This window comes from Vicugna pacos, unplaced genomic scaffold (genome assembly GCF_048564905.1).
Source record: "Vicugna pacos unplaced genomic scaffold, VicPac4 scaffold_104, whole genome shotgun sequence".
Classification (NCBI taxonomy): domain Eukaryota; kingdom Metazoa; phylum Chordata; class Mammalia; order Artiodactyla; family Camelidae; genus Vicugna; species Vicugna pacos.
Window position 1 is genome coordinate 7593278 of NW_027328784.1, and position 18598 is coordinate 7611875.

Sequence of the window (18598 nt, forward strand, 5' to 3'; positions counted from 1 at the left end):
TGTATTTCTATGCAACATGGGGGCAGACTTCATATGTTTTTATATAATATATATGACTGTGTGTTTTAATCTGTCTGTCAGTGTTTTTATAGTTTTTCATCAATGTTGTAACTTTAGAATTCTTCTATGGAAATCACCCCCAATTCTAGTGCAGTTTGTACTGTGTATCCTGTCTTATGCATGGGATTCCACTGTCCCCTCACTGAGGAATTTCCTCTCCTATTGAGTTAGTAGCAGAGTTAAAGGAACTGTGATTTCTAGGCCTTTGCTCTCCATGTGTTTGCAGTTGGCTGTCAATCAAGATTTTCTCTTTCTTGAGTTTTCATTGTTCAATTAGAATTTTGGAAATAACAATTAATATGTTGCAACACTCTCCCTAGAAACTTGATGTGTTTGTGCTTTTCAGTTTCCAATTTACAAAAAATGTAAATGCACTCTTGTTTTTAAATAGTCCTTTTTCACTAGATATTTGTTTACTTCTTTATAGTCAAAATATTTTTTTCCCAATGAATGAATAGGTTTGCATGTTTTAAAAGATACCTTACTTTTTAAATTTCTTATTCTAACAGGTATATTCGTTGTACAGAATTTAGAAAATAAGGATAAACACAATTATAACTTAAAAATGGCCTCTAATCTCACCTGGAGATACAGTTGTAAGGTTTGAAATTGAGAATTACAAGTCCTCTCAAACTGTTCTTCTATTTCAAGTACGGTTTGGTTACTGAGATCCTCGAATTCCCATATGAATTGTAGCAGCAGATAGTCAGTTTCTGCAGAGGAACCCACTGGGATTGTGATCGAGTCCACGTTGAATATATGGATCGCTCTGGGGAGCACTGCCATCCCAAGAATGCTGTCATTTGATTCAGGAATGTGCGTGGTGTGTCTGTCCAGGTATTTAGGTATTCTTTAATTTTTTTCAGCATTGCATAGAGTTTACATTGGATTATTTTACTATATATTTTGCCTTTATACTGAGGACAAGTGTGCAAGGTACCGGGATCAGAAGTGTATTGGAGCTCCGCAGCTTGCTGCCACCATGGACGCTGTGCTCTTGCTTCGCCCACTGTACAATGTTGCACAAAATAGGACCTAAGTAACTCTCTCTTGAAAGAATGATTATATGATTGCTGGATGATGCTTGAGAGTCCTTGTGATGATGTCTTTTTCCCAGAATTTCCCCTCTTCTTTACTATGCCCTTTCCCTTCCTTTCCTCCAGCCTGTGTTTCAGCCTGCCTGTGGCATTGATTTTCCTTGTCTGTGGACTCTTCCTTTCACTAGTTCGTGATAATGTTACATGTGAGATGTGGAAACTTGCTAGATGTCAAGAAAGAGGAAATCCATTGCATTCTAGTTTTTTTAGAGTGTGCTATTGTATTATCGATTGAAATGAAATCAGGCTGACCCATTGAGCCATCCCCTGAGCTCTTTTTGCCTTCCTACAGGTGATACTGCTCTCGTTGCTGCATGTGCCCTTCCCCCAGACTTGGTTTTGGGGTTGAGTAAGTCACCGTCACTGGAGCCCTCTCTTTAAATGATGAAGAGAACATTTGCTCTTTCTCCCTGTTTGGGGACTTGGATGAGATGAGGCAACAGATAAAGAATGGAGCCCCACCTCATTCTGACCCCCGCTCTTTCCGTTCCTTTCTCCAGGGGAAGAGTACAATTCAAAAATATAAAGATTGTGAACTAATGAGATAGACAAGACAACCGATCATTTATTAAATACCCTTTCATGCCAGAAACAAATGTATTATACACACAAAAAGCACATAAAATACGGTAGTACTGTGGTTACAAACGTGGGTCCGAGTTCGAGTCCTGGTCTGGAGTGACAAGTCCTGTGAGATGGAGAATTGGTAGGTCGGCTTAGCCTCTCTTGGACTTGTTTTCTGTCCTGCAGAGATGGGGCTCGCTAGGCGTCCCTCCCCCGTAGAGGTGCTGAGGGGTGTAAAAGACACGTGTAGGCAGACCGAGCACAGCTGCTCTTTCCTCGTAAGTGCAGGATAGCATCGCTTTTGCGGTGATGGCTTTATGACTGCACCGTGTAGACTCTCAGTGCTCCAAAGGGATGCCTTGCAGATTGGAGATGGGATTCTCACTTCTGTATATACCCAAGGATTGTGTTATTGGGCCTTGCTAATTTGACTCTATTCTTTAGAAAGTACATAATGTAGATATATTTTTCAAACATGCATGATTTTTTCTTTTATTATTTATAGTTCTACCCTCTCATCTCTTGGTGTGACTTTTCATGGAATCCAGGAAACAGTCCTAAGCAACCTGCCTCTTCACACTTCTCCGTGGTGGTTTCCTTCCCTGACTAGAAGAGGGTTTTGCATAGGTAATTTTGATTGCTCCCCTTCTCTTGGAGACTCTCTGTTTTTCTGCCCATCTCTCACCTGTCCATCTGTCCATTTCTCTACCCACTCATTCTTCTGACTTGTTTCAATAAGCATTTCAGGCAGCTTACAGAAGAACAGGTACCAAATAAACAGGTGAGAAAATGGGGCCAAGTTCATACAGTGAGGCTAGGAGTTGAGCCTGTGTGAGAGTTGCCAGCGTGAGACACACGCCTCTGCCTTGTGACTTATAAGATAGACAACATCAATGTGCCTGAAGCTCCCAGCAGACACAGGGAAACAGGGTTTGTGGGAGATGCTCATTGGCTGTGAAATAAATAAGTGGCTTAGTAGAAGCCCAGCCTTTCCAAGTACTAAGGCTTAGGAGAATATTTTAGTGTCTTCCAAAATCAGATTATTGCATCTTTTCTTTTTCAGAGTTTTATGTATAGTTGGTTTACATTCTATACCTGGAAATTTCTCCAAAACTTCTGCCCACGTGAGTCCCATGACTCGGGAATGGGGTGGTTCTGCTCATTGACGGGTGTTGGCCAGAAACGGAAAATGACAGCCTCAAAGGAGCCTGGGATTTATCAGTTATGTTTTGTCAGTGCTGTAGATTTCAGAAAATGCTTTCACCTTTTCTTTCCATCTGAGGCAGCAGCGCGCTCTCTTACCAGCATCAGGAGCTCAGGGCCACGGGATGGTGGGGGCTGACTGCACTGCCGTCAAGACAGCTGAGCTAGTCACTGCAGGTGTGGTTCTTTTACATACTGCAGTTCATGCTCTTTACTAGAATGTTTCAACAGGGAGTTAATTAACTGAGTTAATTAACATTTTATAAATATGATGCTTTGTTGAAAAGACAGTCATAGGCAGAATATAAGTTGTGATCACTTTAAAAATGGTTTCATTACTGAAATTTCAGTAGGAAAGATCCAGTTTATCTTATTTCCGCCTCTCTTTAAAAGTAACAAAGAAACAAGACAGAAAAAGCAGAGGATGATTTCTGTTCTTCCTCTCGGCTTGCAGGTGCCCTCACCTCCAGTGGCATCCATCCAGACACCAGCACTGACACTGGCCGTGCTCAGAACTGCCTCAGCCCTGAAGACACATCTGACAAATGGAAGGGGGCCGCGCCCTGTTACAGCAGGTGCTCTCACTTTGTGGGTCCTTATGTAACTGCGCGGTGTTATTCAGGATCGCCCTTTCTACACTTTGTGACGCTGCTGCGGTGTCTCCTAGTTATTTGTTTCTGTAAGTACTCGTGTAATTTTCCAATGTGTGGTACTAGACATCTAAAAATGCATTTTTCAGATGAAAAATAGTGTGTATTTAATATAAATGTATGAAAAAAGGGTCAAATGGATCTATCCTGGTGCCAGTACTCAGAGATAATAATTAACACATTAACATCTATTTTCTGTTCTTTTCATCAGTGTGTATTACCTCTGTCATAAAAACCAGCGAGCAATGTGTGCCTGTATACTGTGTGGAGACCTCCATTTTCCATTCGGCTTATTACACATTTTTCTACAATATTCTATCTCCCCTGGCATGATTTTTAATGACTAGTATAGCATTCTGTCTTGTGGAGTCCTCGTCCATTTTACTTTGGACTTAAATAAACTTTTAAATTCCAAGTATACTTAACTGAAATTCTGAAAAGAGATCTGTTGTGGTACCGAAAGTCCCCTACATCCCTTCCCCTTTTTTCCTGAGAGTAAAAACTGCTGACAATGTGGAGTATATATTTCATGACCTTTATGCCTATGTCATATAAATAAACTCATACATACACGTATATGAGAAATCTATGTCTATGTGTGTGTATATATGCTTTATTGAAAAATAAGGCCATACTATATGTTTTCTGCAGCTCGGTTTATTCACTCAGGTATATATCACAGACGTCCTCTCTCTCCAGACTCACCCGGTCCTTTCAGATAGAGTAGAGGGTTTTCCTGATATGCAGGTTTGGTCTCTTGTGTAAGGACACCTTTCGTGGGAGCGTACTGTGGACAAGGCCTTGGACCACGCCGAAACACCGGAACTTTAGTGCCCACAGCTCACCGTGATTTACCGCATCATTGTCTTGATGGTGGACACTTAAGTTTTCTCCATTTTCCACTGTCAGAAAGGGTGTTTGACTGGCATACTTCTTATACAAACATTCCTGTGTTCTTGTATGAGTATTATTTTCGTTAAGGTTTCTGGAAATTTAGTCCTTGGATGTGACAACTACATAAATCACAGGCTCCTTTCAAGTGAATCAAGAAATTCCTTCTCCTGTGGGGCATGAAAAGATGTAGAATAACTTATGTAACCAATTCTCTATCGCTGGATATGATTTCACTTCAGCTTTTCTTCTCACCATTGTAAACAGTGCTGTGTAAATGCTCTGATAAGTACATCTTTTTGAACTGAATTTTTCTAAATGAAACGATTCCAAAATGTGGAGTTCAGCCTGTGTGTACACACGTTTTTCAGAGTTTACATATCCATTGACATGTCATCCTCCAAAAGATCGCTCACAGTTTGTTCTCTCAAAGATGGACACTAGCTAGAATATCTTTTAAAAATATGTGCCAATATGATGAGCAAAAGTACTTTTTCATTGTTTTAATTTGCACTTGATGACCAGTGAGGTATTGAGCATTTTTCACTCATTAGCCATCTGACTTTTAAAAAGTGAATGATCTCTTTTGTCCTTTGCACACATTTAAGTGAGGCAGCTTCTTGTTGCTTTGTGACAGCTCTATGTATATTATGAACATTAACCCCTTGTCTTCATCAACATGTATCAGAGAGCTTTTCCTTGTCATATTTTGCCTTTCATTTTGTTCAGTAGGTTCATTTTTGTTGTGGCCCAAAATAATCTTAAGATTGTAAATGTCTTCTTTTTGGGTTTTATTCCTGATATTATTCTTAGAAATACTTTCTTATAATGGTATAAATTTCTTCTGTAGGTTTTTTTAATCTCTAAGATGGAGATGATGATGGTACTTGTTATAGTGAAGAGAAGTTGAATTAATATGAGCAAAGAATTATATTCGCTGTTATTAGTACTTTCTAATATTCACATCACATTCTGTAATTTTTCTTGCGGTCATTATGACTGGAATAGAATTTGTTTTTTCCAGGGGATTCTCTGATTGTCCCAAGACAATTATTGAATTCCTACTTTGCTTTTTAACTTGAAATCCCACCTGTAAAGAATACTTATGTACACTAGAGTCTCTTTTTGAGCTCATGGTTTATTTTTATCAATCTTACTTTCTTACACTAGCACTATATCTTACATATTGTAAACATTTATTTAATATCTGACAGTGCGATTTTTTGATTCTCTTTTCGATCCCAAATTTTCTTGGTTAGTATTATGACTTTATTATTCCTGAAGAATTCTAATATAATTTTTCAAGTTAAAAAAAAAAAGAAGTGCTCTCGTGGGATTTTTTAGTACTTTTGAATTATCTTTAGGAGAACGTACATTTTTACAAAACTGCTTTCCTGCATACAAAATGTTGATGTCTCTACTTTCACACCTCTTACTTTACCCCACAGTACAGTCCTGTACTTCCTCCATGTACAACATGGGCATTGTTTTTGAGTTTATTCCAGATTATTGTTGATGTTTTTGTTAATTATTTAAGTCAGAATTTTTTGCTATTGTATATTTTAACTGTTAAAACTGACACCTAGGAAGGCAGATTCGGTTTGTAAATACTCACTTTGTAACTTCTCATTTAAAATTGTAAGTATTAAGTACTTGTTACAGAATCCTTTCTTTTCTGTTTTTAAAAATTTGTTTCCAAGATTCTCAAAATGGTCATAGCAAAGTAGTATAGGTGGGGACAGAGATGGAGAGAGGTAGTGTGGCTCATGTACAAACTGTGAGCACTTTCATGGCTGTGTTTACGCTGGAAAAGCCGCTGAAGAGTCCAGGATAAAACAGGGGTGGCTTTGTATGCAGTTGAAAGCCAGCTTTCTTGCCTGGTGAAGCCTGGTGGGCGTGACAGGTAGATGATCAAGGTCGAATGGAGGTTATTGGCTGCACAGAGCGCTGTGTCTGAGAACTGGAGAATATCGCCATGGGAAATGCTTGGTGCCAGGAACAAAGCAGAGGAGCTGGGGACCCTGTGTGTTAAGGAATTTCCAGCCCTCGGAGTGGGAAGATCAGACTCTGCATTCAGATCTGAGTTTGAATTCATCCTCTTTAGTTTACTTGTCCTCTGACTTTGGTCAAGCTATATACCCTATTTCACTTCCTGTTTTCTTATCTCTCAAAATAGGAGAATTACAGCCTGCTGCCAGATTGTTTGATCAGGTTAAATAATTAGTGTCTATAAGATGCCACGTACAGTCACAAGCTCAGTGAGAAATGGGCTGTCACCTGTTCTTCTGCAACTCAGTGCTTGACAAGACATGTGGGAAAGCCAGTCCCTAATTTGTGTGTGATGCAAGTAGGAACAAAATTAATGTCTTGCCTTTCCCTAGCAGTATACTTACAGCTTTGCTTCATTTACTTCTTTCCTCCTTTCCTTTCCCCTTTCCCATCCTCCACCAAAAGATCCTGAGACTCTCTCAGAATAGTAGATTCAAATTACTTTAAAGGTTGGCTCATCCTCATGAAATGATAGTAACATAAAAAAAATCTGTGCACATCCCACAATACATTGTATTTGATTTACACACACACGTGTGCACACATACACACACACAATCAGGCTACCTTCCACTTGCAGAGGGATAAGGACCACTTTTTCTGAGTTTTCACTCACTGAGCTTGAGAACAATGTCTCTTACACAGACTTTCACCAGGCTTCGTGCATGGTGTTTTTAATTGAATTTCGGCTTTGTGGCCATAGATATAGTCTCCTAATAGAAGAGAGAAAGTGGAGACATAGACATTCCGCTGAGATATTGGTGTCATCATATTTTAGTTGGAAAGGACTTAAGACAGCATAGAGTCGTAATATTATATGGGTGAGAATCCATGATGTTGTAACTTGGACAAGAACATGGACCTTCTGCCGTCTTGTCCACAAAGGTGAAGAGGCAACTGGGCAGGGGATGGTAGGGATCCTTCTTGCTTGAGTTCCATGTTCTTGCTAGTTTTCATTGCTCAGTTGCCTTTAGTTTATGTCCATGAGGCCTCTCATGGGAAGGTCACTCTGTCCTGATAGATTGAGTTTCTTATCAGCAAAAAGCTCTGGACCCACTCATATTTCCCAGAGTTTTCTGCTGACCTGCTGACACTTTATATAATTGAGACCTAAGAAACTACAGAATATAAAATCCTTATTGTTATTGTTTGCCCTCGAGTTCCATAGGAAGGGGTGCTGTCTCAGGCTGTCTAAAGCCAGATCTGAACAAAGATAGGGTGACAGGCTGTGCTGCTGGTCCTCCACAGTTGAAGGGGATTTCCAACTTAGCTTTATATTCAAGGCAGATGAGTTCAAATCTTGCCTTTACCAGTTATTATCTTTGTGAATTTGGGGAGAAACTGTACTTTTTTGTGTCCAAATTTGTTTATCTGTAAGTAAGTTCAGTATTTATTTTAAGGTTTCTGTTTTAGAATTGAATGAGCTAATACTCTCATTTATACCTAAACTAGTGATCTCATGGTTCTATGCTGGTGCCTTGGTAGTTGATTACTAAGGGACTCCGCAGTGAGATTGGGGGTGGGGGACCCTGGATAATAGAGCTTATATTCCAGGATATGCTTGTAAAAGACTGGATGTGCAGTGGATTTTTAGTAAATATCTACTCCTTTCCTAATCTGCATTGATTGTGTATATATCTTTATACTAATATATGAACAATTTTTATTGCAATTTAAATATCTTTGTAGTATTTACAATATCTAGTTATAAAAATACGTGAAATAAAAAGATTTGAATTTATTTTCTTTTCAATAAGCAAAACAAAATAAAATAGAAAAGAAAAAAGTTTTGAAGGAGTAGAAATAATTTTATTTCTGTGGAATCAATTCCTTGTAATAGGTTTTTTGTTCATGTTGTTAAAAAGCATATAAAATTGATAGGTGGTGAAATACTGGAAATGAGGAAACAGTGGAGACATACTACCTCTAAGGCAGTCAATTTGTTACCAAGCCCAAACTCGTTCTGCTTGCTGCATGACAGGCCGATTAATCGGGAGATGAGATGTTGGAGTAAGGAAAAGAGACTTTATTTGTAAAGCTGGCAGACCCAGAAAATGGCATATTGTTATCCAGTAGAACTCTCTTCCCCAGGGCAGAATTCAGTCTCCTTTTATACTAAAAAGCGGCAGGGATGTGGCTGGTTGTTGCAAACTTCTTGCTGTATGAATTGTTTGTCCTTGAAATCCTTTGTTCCTGCAGCTGTCCATGTGGGTCAAATTATGGTGCCCCTGTAAAACCTCCAAAAAAAAAGAAAGGTTATTCACTATTTTACAACTTGCCATCTATACATAAGTGTAGAAGAGCAAATATCCTTAAAGGTCAGAGCCCGGAGAATAGGCCCTCCTGGATATTTCAGGCTAAAGGCAACTTTCTTTTACAAAAGGTGCAGAGATAGCAAGTCTGAGCCTAGAAAACAAGGTACAGGATTAAAGCCAAATGAACACATCTAACATGGAGTGAAATTTGTTCTTTCTATTACAATTTCTTTTTCTCCCTCATAAATAATTTTAGTAAGAAACATGAGCAATTTTTTTATTTTTGCTTCTTAATAAAGGACTACAACTACAATTTAGTGAGCAGGGATGCTGTGCGTGCCTTGGTGTCACAGCAAACTCTTGTTGGTGGTGGTCGACCCTGCAACATGCCTGATGCCCCGTGAGTGTTGGTGAGGGTCCCCCTAACCAGGGGCTCTATTCAGGAACCACCATATGCGCGTTGACCTCTGGCACCTCTTTTTCAGCTGCAGGAAATTTTTTCAGATTCTATGATAGAAAAATCACTCCAGCTAGGGATAATCAGGTAGTAAAGGAAGAGGAAAAGGGCTTGAAGTAGAGTAGAAGAGAAAGACAGAAGCTCAGGGAGCCTGGGGGCTTGGCAGCGCTGCCTCGGGAGAGAGAGGAGCAGAGGTGTGGATGGGACCGGCTACAGAACCAGCTCCTGCAGCTTTCCCTGCACCCAAGCCACACAGCTTTTAATAGGGCCCAGGACTCTCTCCTGGCTGGATGTCACCCTGGGCAGAACCTTGAGAATCGAAGGTAAGGGGTGGGCAGCACTCACCTAGGGGGTCACTGAGGACTTTGGTCAAGTCCACATTGACTTTTCCAGTCATGTGCCTTCACCTGTTCTTTATCTCAGGATCTGAGAAGCAGGAGCAAGGAACTCAGGGAGAGATGCAGGAAGATATCTGACTGTGTTAAGAGACGACAGTCACAGTGACACTGGGAGCGAAGACACTTGCAGCAAAGTAAAATAACTTCACAACCATTGCATCAGAGCTGCATGTGTGAGAGAGCCTAAGCCTGTCTCAGAGTGCAGGGGACAAGCGGAATGGAATGGTAAAATTAACACTGACAATTGAAATTTTGTTAAATAGCCTGCTACTTTTAATTTTATCACTTCAATGTATGCAGGTGTATTTCTATGAGCATTTATAGGTTCACACAACCCCACCAGCCCCTCTTGCCCCCATGGGGGATGGGATTTCTCAAGCACAGTGCCCCTCCTGCTTGCTTGGGCCACGCTGCGGGTCCTCACCTGGGGCCGGACTGCTACAGTACACTGAGTCCCCGAGGCACGGCCTGGGATACATGACAGGAACAACTGTGCTCTTGGCTGAGGGCCTCCATTTCCCCCTGCAGTGTAAGAATGCCGGTGACTCAGTTAGAAGCATGCATCCAAGCCGTCCTTCCGTGTCATCACCATCTAGAAGCGGTGCCTGAATCTTCTGAATTTCTGCAGAATGTGGTTTACAATCACCTTGAACAAGTGAGTGTGTGTTCTCTTTCAAGTGGAGGAGTTACTGCCATTTTCCTGGAACTTACTCACCACTAGTCCATCTGATTTTTCTGTGCTAGGATTCAGTATGGCCTGCTAATAACTCTGCAGTCAGGTCTAGAAACCCTGATGAAGAGGATTATTTATTTTCTTTCTTTATATGATAGTATTTTACTTTCAAATTTCTGAGTTTTCAGTTCTTGGAGGAATGTTTTGGGGGTTGGAGAAACAATTTTGCTCTTACCATCTTTGTGACCTGTTGCTATATGCGTCTCACCTGTCTTCTGTCACTTGTGAGGCGGTTCTATTTTTGACCCTGTCCGGGTTGTTCATATTTTAAAACATAAAATCTGTAAAAGTACAGTCCCTTTTACTCTGAAGACATTCCACAAATACTCCTTTAATCTGGGTATGGTTTTAAGAAGACACAATAATTGGAATATATACTTGCAGGTTGCCAGTGCAAAATTCCCAAATTAATAGTCGAGCTCAACATCTAAAATCTTTCTAATCTACCATGGATTTGTATGGATAAGTGAAGTAGTTTGCTAAGAACTCAATCCTCCCAAGCTGATGCTCTGCCAGATGGTGGAGCCGAGGGACGAGGGTGTGTCCTGCCCTTACTGAGCTGACAGTTTCATGGCAAGGACCTTCACCAGGTGAAGAAATTGAAGTTTCTTCTAAGAACAGTGGGTCTGAAATGAGTCCAAAAGCGTGGGAGAGACACAATCACATTTGTCTCAAGTAGGGGAGAGTGGCTGTGGGGCCACCTGGGAGACTCATGAGTCCAGGTGGGCAGTGTTGTTGGCTTCCAATTGAGCGGTGGGACGGTCAGTGGGTAAAAGCGAACAGATTGAAGGCATGTTTAGATGGTAAAGAGGAAAGGATCAATGCTGTCTGTGAAGGTAGGATGGAGTAAGGCCCAGGTTTCTGGGTGGATTAATGAGTTAAATAATGGTCCTGCTGTGTTCTGAGGAGGGAAAGCAGCAGAGGGAGTTCTGGGGGAAAACTGATGAGTTCAGCTGTGGGTAAAGTGAAAGGCTGTTAGATGTGTGGTCTGGGAGCTCTGGTGAGAGCCAGTAGTGAGTAGGGGGCGGGGAGAGAGACTTTCAAATCATTTTGTCTTGTGAAAATACATACAAGAATGAGTAATGACACAACCCCTGTATATTCTGGATTTAAAACCCAGTAACATTTTGCTATATTGACTGCAGGGGTTCTTAATTTTTTAATAGAAATAAAATAAATAGAAACAAAATAGTGGAGTTAATGAATATCTTAGAGTTGATGTGTGTCCTTGTATGTATTTTCATACCTCATCTGTTTATAAACATAATCTACAAAAAGTTAACTTGCTTAGCATTAGAGTTAAACAGAGGGACGTGACACACTCTGTTGGTGGTTCAAGGTGATTTCTTGGGCAAATTATGTAGCCTCTCTGTGCCTTAGTTGCATCTTCTGTGACTGCCCCCATGCCCCTCATCACAGCTGATTTCCTAGACTTGAAGTTGGGAGGGAGGCTGCTGAAGGGAGTAAGAGGTGGCAACTGCTAGGGTCACTGAAGAGAGAGACAAAAACAGATTAAAGCCGAGAAACTGAGTGCTAATACCCTCAAAGGAGAAAGAATCCCTTAGTTTTTTGAGCCACTTAGCCTAAGAGAACGAAAATCATGTGGATCCAAAGCTCTTGAGCATATGAGTATTGTGGGTGGGAGGGTTTCATCAGAAAAGGGTTGAGAAAAGGCCTTTTGGTTTCCTTTTACGTTTCCAGTAAGGATGAGGCGCAGAAGAAAAACCACCCGTTTCACAGTAGAAGGTGCTGTTTTGTGCGAAACTGTCCGAAGGTTGGAAACCATTCATCAGTGGTGCTGGCAAAAGAAGAGACTTCTGGATTGGGTGGGGCACTTGCTGTGACTTCCAGGTGACCTGCTGGCTGGGGGCTGTGAGGCGGGCAGTAGGTTTGCAGTGTGACCTGGGTATAATCCCTGGCATTGAGGCTGCTGATCTGACTAGCAGAGCTGGGCAGACACCGTCCTAACGGGGCTGCTCGGGATGAGGCCTGGGACACCTGCCATGCTGAGGGCGAGAGGAGAGCTCCCCTGAGGTTGTGTCCCTGTGAAGATTAGAAACGTCGTCCTGCAGGGGAGGAAGAGCCTCTGAGCAGCGGGCCGGATGCACAGGCAAGACCAGCCTGAGCACGGAGATTTCAGGAAGCCGGAATTCATACAGGCCCGAACAGCCTTGTTCCTGAGAAACTGGAGGGAAAAGATGCTGCAAATGCAGGCTAAGTTCAGACACTATTGTGTGTCATGAGTGATAGGAAAAGACTGTTCAGGCAGCCACGAGAGAACCCTGTGGTTGTCCCAGTTGGGCGTCACACAGGAGGGAGGAGCAGAGTTATATACTTTGCCACTTATTAGCTGTGTGACTTTGAGCAATATCACCCCACTTCTCTCTATATATATCTACATCTGTAAAGAGACACAGTGACAAGCTCGTGTCATCAGAATGCTTTGTTTAGCTCTGATCCTCTTTGTCCAGTCCTGTCAGTGCTGCCCTGCAAGGTTCTGCAGCGGCTGCTCTTGCCCTGTGATGGGAGGGCATAAAAGGGCATTGTAGCACCCGAGGGCAGAAAGGGGTTGCTTTAAAAGCAGACATGTAGCGTCCTGCAGCTGCAGACCTGCAGGCAGTTTGGTTCATGGTCGTGGAGAGGACTTTGGAGGCCTTAGCGTCGTCTTAAGACTTGTTTTCCCTTGGGGACCTGATTTGCCTTTGCAGATTAATGTTGAAGATTTGGGCTTCTGGCAAAGCTGTTTTCAGAGATGGGTATATACATAAAATATCATATAAAATAAAATGATTTATTTAACGTGAGCGACTTTGCAGCTGTTGGGAAGAGCTGTGTTGGCCTGGTCTCCACGGAGGACACCAAGGGTCAGCAGAGCGTGCGGGAGGGAAGGCAGCCTGCAGTGCTTCTGCGGGGGGTTCTCCCCAGCATGGTGCTCTGCTGAGTTGACTCTTCTCTGAGTTTGGTTGCCAGAGGAGCAGACAGCAAAGTAATGAGTTCTGGAGGGATTGTATAATGACAGGAAGAAATAGGAACCTGGAGATTTTCTGGACTAAAACACGCTTTTGGTTCCTGATTCAGTGTGTTCCATTACAGAATTGATGAGTTGTGTCTATTCTGGGACTTCATTGAAATAAACGTTCAGCCTAAATGTTAAGGGCTTTGGTTTATTTGGCTGGAGGACTCGAGCCGGGATGACAGCCTCTCAGATCACTCTGAGGGACTGCTCCCAAGAGGTAGTGGAGGAGCTAGGATAAATAGAATCTTTACAACAAAGATCAGGTAATTGGAACAATAAAATATTGCTTGTTATCTAAAGAAAACCAGATATCTCAAGTTCAAGTATTTAGTGGCTTTCTATGTATGGTGGGAAGCAAACATTTGGGTCATTGAATTCATTCCTTTGGCAAGCACCTGGCTATCTAGGGCCAGTATCCTGTCCTTTCTTGCACTGAGTCTGCTCAGAGGGCACCACTGTGAGTGGCTGAGAGGCCGGGCTGTAGGCATGAACTCGCTGGGGGTTGGCAGCAGCCGCTGATGATTTGGATTCAGCATTCTTTGTTTACTGACATGGTTGCAGTATTTTCATGCACATTGTAGTATTTTCATTCACAGTGTTCCCCCTTGGTCCTAAATTCGACCAATATTTTGAGAGACATTTCATGACCAATTTTGTCCCACGGTGCTAGGATGGCTCATTCCTAGTTCAGGTGAAGAATCTTCTGAGTTGCCATTCAAGGTGTTAGTTTTTTTTATCAGGCCCTGTTGATACTAAAAGTTCTCTGGATCACCTGTCTTACTACTCTATTATGATCCAGGAAGTGTTTACCCATCTTTGCTCATTCCCATACCTAGAATCACACTATTATATTTATTTTATTCAGGGTTATAAATTTTATCTGTTTCTTCAAGATGTTTAGCCATCATCCATCTTGTGGGCCTAGTTACACATTGGGAAATGTAACAGACAACAATTTTATAAAATAGACAGGATATAAGTAATACAGCTAGTAACGTTAATAAAGTCACGAGTAAGAATTTAATAGTCGAGAAGTTGTATTTTTGGGTTAAAATTTTGCTTGTGTTTCTGAGTTTGATCCTATGAGAAAGTTCATATTTATGGTCAGGGTCAGAGCAGGTATTAATTGGCCAGTTGAAATCTCCCACCTTGTAAGATCAACAGTGGCCTAAACAGAACTATAAATTCTTTTTAGAATAACGTTTCTGAGGGCTATCTAGTTAGAGCCTTGTATTAGGGAAACCCACCAAGGTAACACAGAAGTACTAGACATAGGTAATTTATCATAAACTTAACAATTGGAGTAGTTCATAATCAAAGGTTGGAGAAATTATCAAAGTAATTGGTATACAGTCCTGGTCCGGTGTCTTGGGTCAGCAGTCTAGCTCAGATGTCGTCTTCTTCTCATCCTGGTATGGAAGCTTTTTCTCCATTTGGGCATTGTTTTAAGGTGAGCAGCGCTCTATAGGCCAGTGCACTGCAGGGGCTGTTTCAGATAGGAAATGAATCCGAGACTCCGTTTCCTTCAGCTTTGGTGTGTATGGTCTAGTTAAGAGTATCTGAAAAAGGGTCTTTCCATTCAGGTTGGAGACAGTTCTTTAAGTCATGCCTGTTGCAGTATGTATAATCCCCTGGCTGCAGGTCATGGGGCATTGGAATTTTACCCAAGGATAGATTACTGAGCTTCAGAATCAAACCTAGAGTATTCTTTTCATAATTCAATTAAACTGTACAGCAGTGTGACATAACAGCAAGGAATGATCTGGGAAGTGTCTTAGTAAATATGGACCTCAATTAACAAAACTAGAATTTAATATCGACTAAAATATAATTTTTTTCTCTCTAAAGTTACCCTCAGTTTTCTCAAATATAGCCAAATCAAGATTAATTTCTTTACAAATTAAATCTGATTATTTGATCATATAGGCTTTTTAAATTGACTGTGTTGGAAGTTTTAATACGGAGTCTCAGGGTAGAATGTTAATAAGGTTTTCTAAGGCCAAGAAAGCCACGTCAAGGCTTTTCATGGATTTTTGCCTTACAGATTTAGGTAAATTCTTTTCTCTTTAAAATCCTTAAAATACCTTTATACTCCTATATCTCTTAGGAGATGATCTCCCTAATTTGTCTGATAGAGCCACTGGGGACCTAAGTATTTTTAGTCTTTTGAGGGATCAGATAGAGAGAAAAGATAACTGTTCCAAGTCTGTATACATAGTTATAATTTATCAAATTGCTGTGAACCATAACTAGCTTAAGGAGAAGAGATTCTTTATGTCTGGGAAACAGGTTAAAAGGCAGTAGTATTTCAAACAATATCAAAAATTATAACCATATTCAGCTGGTTAATCAGTCCCATGTAACTAATTCTTTTAATGAGAGTTTTCATTAGAACTTTAAAATGTCTTACCCAGTTTAGTTCAGTGCTGTAGTTTGAAATTTATTAGAAATCAGTAAATCTCCTTGAAGAGAAAGCATTTTGCAAAACCATCAGAAGAAAACAATTAACTGTCTATAAATGACAAAAGATTTAAAAGCATGGTTAAACACCGTTACACTATAATCAATAAAGAAACCTGTTCACTATACCCATAATTATCACTGGTAACATTTCAGATAAACCAGAATTTTAGGGAGTCCATATAATTTCTACAATACCTATATTAATAATATTTCTCATTCAATATAACCTTAGAAGTTTTATGATTCATTTGACAATTCCATGTTATTTAAAATGCCAAATGAAACTTTATAGTTAAAAATCTCTCTTTGGGATGTTTCAGGGGCCTTCTGTAGCATCCCAAACTTAACTGGAGATTAAAAGAATTTTAATTAATTAAATTAATTTTTATTTAATTAATTAGAATTTTATATTTGGGGAGCTTTGTGAAAGATTTCAGAACACTTGATCAGATAAACATATAGATCACTGTAAAGTAGTACTAATTCATTAACAAGAAAATACGTCAAAAGTAAAGGCAGAACAGATCAGCTAAGTGGTATAAGAAGTTTTACAATCTGTTACTGAAGGTGGATTAATATTTTAAGAAAATTTTTTCCTCTTAACAGAGAGAAAACCAAATCTAATCTTGTTCCAGCTAACTTCTAAGATTCATTTACGTTGCCCAATTTGATTCTAAACTTAGCCAATTCTGACCACGTACAAAACTTTCCTCAGGGTTCCTTTTCCACAAGCCTTCCACAGCTTTCTATACTTATATTAGTGTGTCCCTTATTTTGTCTTCCATTCAGAGGTAACCAGCTTCAGGAGAAAGTCACTATTTTTCATTAACAAAGTATTATTCCATTCTTACATCTTCCTTTACGCATTTATATTACTTTCCTAGGATACTGAGATCATTCCCTTACTAATAGAGACTATTTCTGTGTGACACCAACCATTTATTAATATTTCTAAACACCTTTAGTTTCACTGTAAGAGGAAGTTAAATGTTAAGTAATTCATATTTCAATCTTATTTTATCTGAAAATGGCATAGATATTTAATAAAATCTTGTCATTTAACTTAATTTAGCACAACTCTAGAATTTAAAGATATCAAACATTTAGAGATTATTTTAAGCATACATTTTAAAAATATATTTTAAATATTTACCCAAAGCTCTCATCTCATTTGCATTTAATTTACTTAAAATTTTACCACAGCACATTACTGTTATTTTTTTTTGACAAATCTGCAACAGATATAACAGGATCTTATTTGACTTTCATTAAACCTAGGTACAGTAAAGGTATTATAGTTAAGATGGATGATTTTAAAGATGTCTACATTTATTAGAACATACTTAAACTAAACAATATCAAATATTACCTTAATATTGAATATTTTCCAATTCACATGACACTGAAAGTCAATTTGTTAAGTTTTTATTTTAAAAATACTTAATTTTTAAGCTCTTATATTTTTACATCAATTAAGCAGAGCTCTTTGACTTCGAAATTTTTTTTTTTAGCAGTAGAAATATCTCACTTCTATAATCTGTATGCAGGCTTATAAACAGACAAAAGCTAGAGATCTCATAGCTTCACTTTAAAACTTACTTATATTTATAATAATAGTTGGAGTAAGCTGAATTTGCTTGCTCAAATCACTAAGGCTTACTATTTATGAAACAGATAATTAAGATTTCCTCACAAAGTCTGAAGGACCCGTCAGAGTTCTGAGTTCTAAAATGCCAAAAATTTCATGGCCTCAAGTTTTATTTCGTTGAGCTAATTAGGCTCAGTCCTAGGTCACTGTTTGTTGTATTTATATTTCTGATCTGCAAGACAAAGACACTCTCTTCCAGGTCCCCAGATAAATGCTCTGTCACCCAGACCCAATTTTATCTCCTTAATTGGCATTTTTGTATCAGTGAGAAGAGCTGTAAACAAAGAATTCCATGTTTTAAAACTAAGGTTTTCTTTATTTTGTCTTCCAAAGCTTGCATAAGACATTTATTAAGGTCTCTTTTCCTTGAGTTATAAGTTAAACCCAGGGTAAACCTATTTTTTTTTTTTAGCTACTCAAATTACTTTTTAGATTTACGTTATATTGGACGTCTCAAGTAACTATATTGGTTTCCTTTAATTTGTTCAATTAATATTTTCAGAGGGATAGACATGTGCCCAGCCTTATAATACCAAGAAGGGGAAGCGTTTTTCCACTGAAACATATCTATCCCACAACATAAGCAAAAGGTTTATATAAAGACCATCTAAATATACCAATTTCACAAACTTTTATCTCAATTTTATTAAATCTTATACCTTTAATTTTTATATTTATTAAGTTTAATCAATAATTCTTATTTCTAGAAGGAGTGACAGAAACCTTTTTTTTTGTGGGTGTACATTGTATATAATTTTATAGAAGTCTCTAGGATGCCCAAGTTTCAGCCAAAGAGCTTAGGCCCTTCTCGATTTTTAATTTCATTAATTGGTCTGTTGTCCCAATCCTTGATCAAGTATTTCAGTCTACATATAAATATATGTTAAACTGTGGTAAATAAAACGGACTTGTTTGAACTTTAATGTTGGGGGGGAGTAGGTGAACTCTTTGGCCCTTTTTTTTTAACTTTACGTAGTGTAGTATCAAAACCCTGTATGTAAATCCAAAAATGTCCATTTTATTTATCTCATTCAAAATAACCATATAAAAATATTTATCCTTTTGGGATAAGCCACTTATCTGTTTTTTTGACATTTTTACAATCCTTTTTCCA

The 18598-nt window shown here is 39.3% G+C and overlaps 1 protein-coding gene across 1 annotated transcript in view; it reads left to right on the top strand.

The window, feature by feature from the left end:
- The window catches only part of LOC140694807 (uncharacterized), a 134713-nt gene that overhangs the window by 37315 nt on the left and 78800 nt on the right, over positions 1-18598 (top strand). Inside the window, exon 6 of the mRNA XM_072957866.1 lies at positions 3379-3499. Within this exon, the coding sequence (XP_072813967.1) occupies positions 3379-3499 (121 nt within the window). The remainder of the gene's footprint in view (positions 1-3378; positions 3500-18598) is intronic.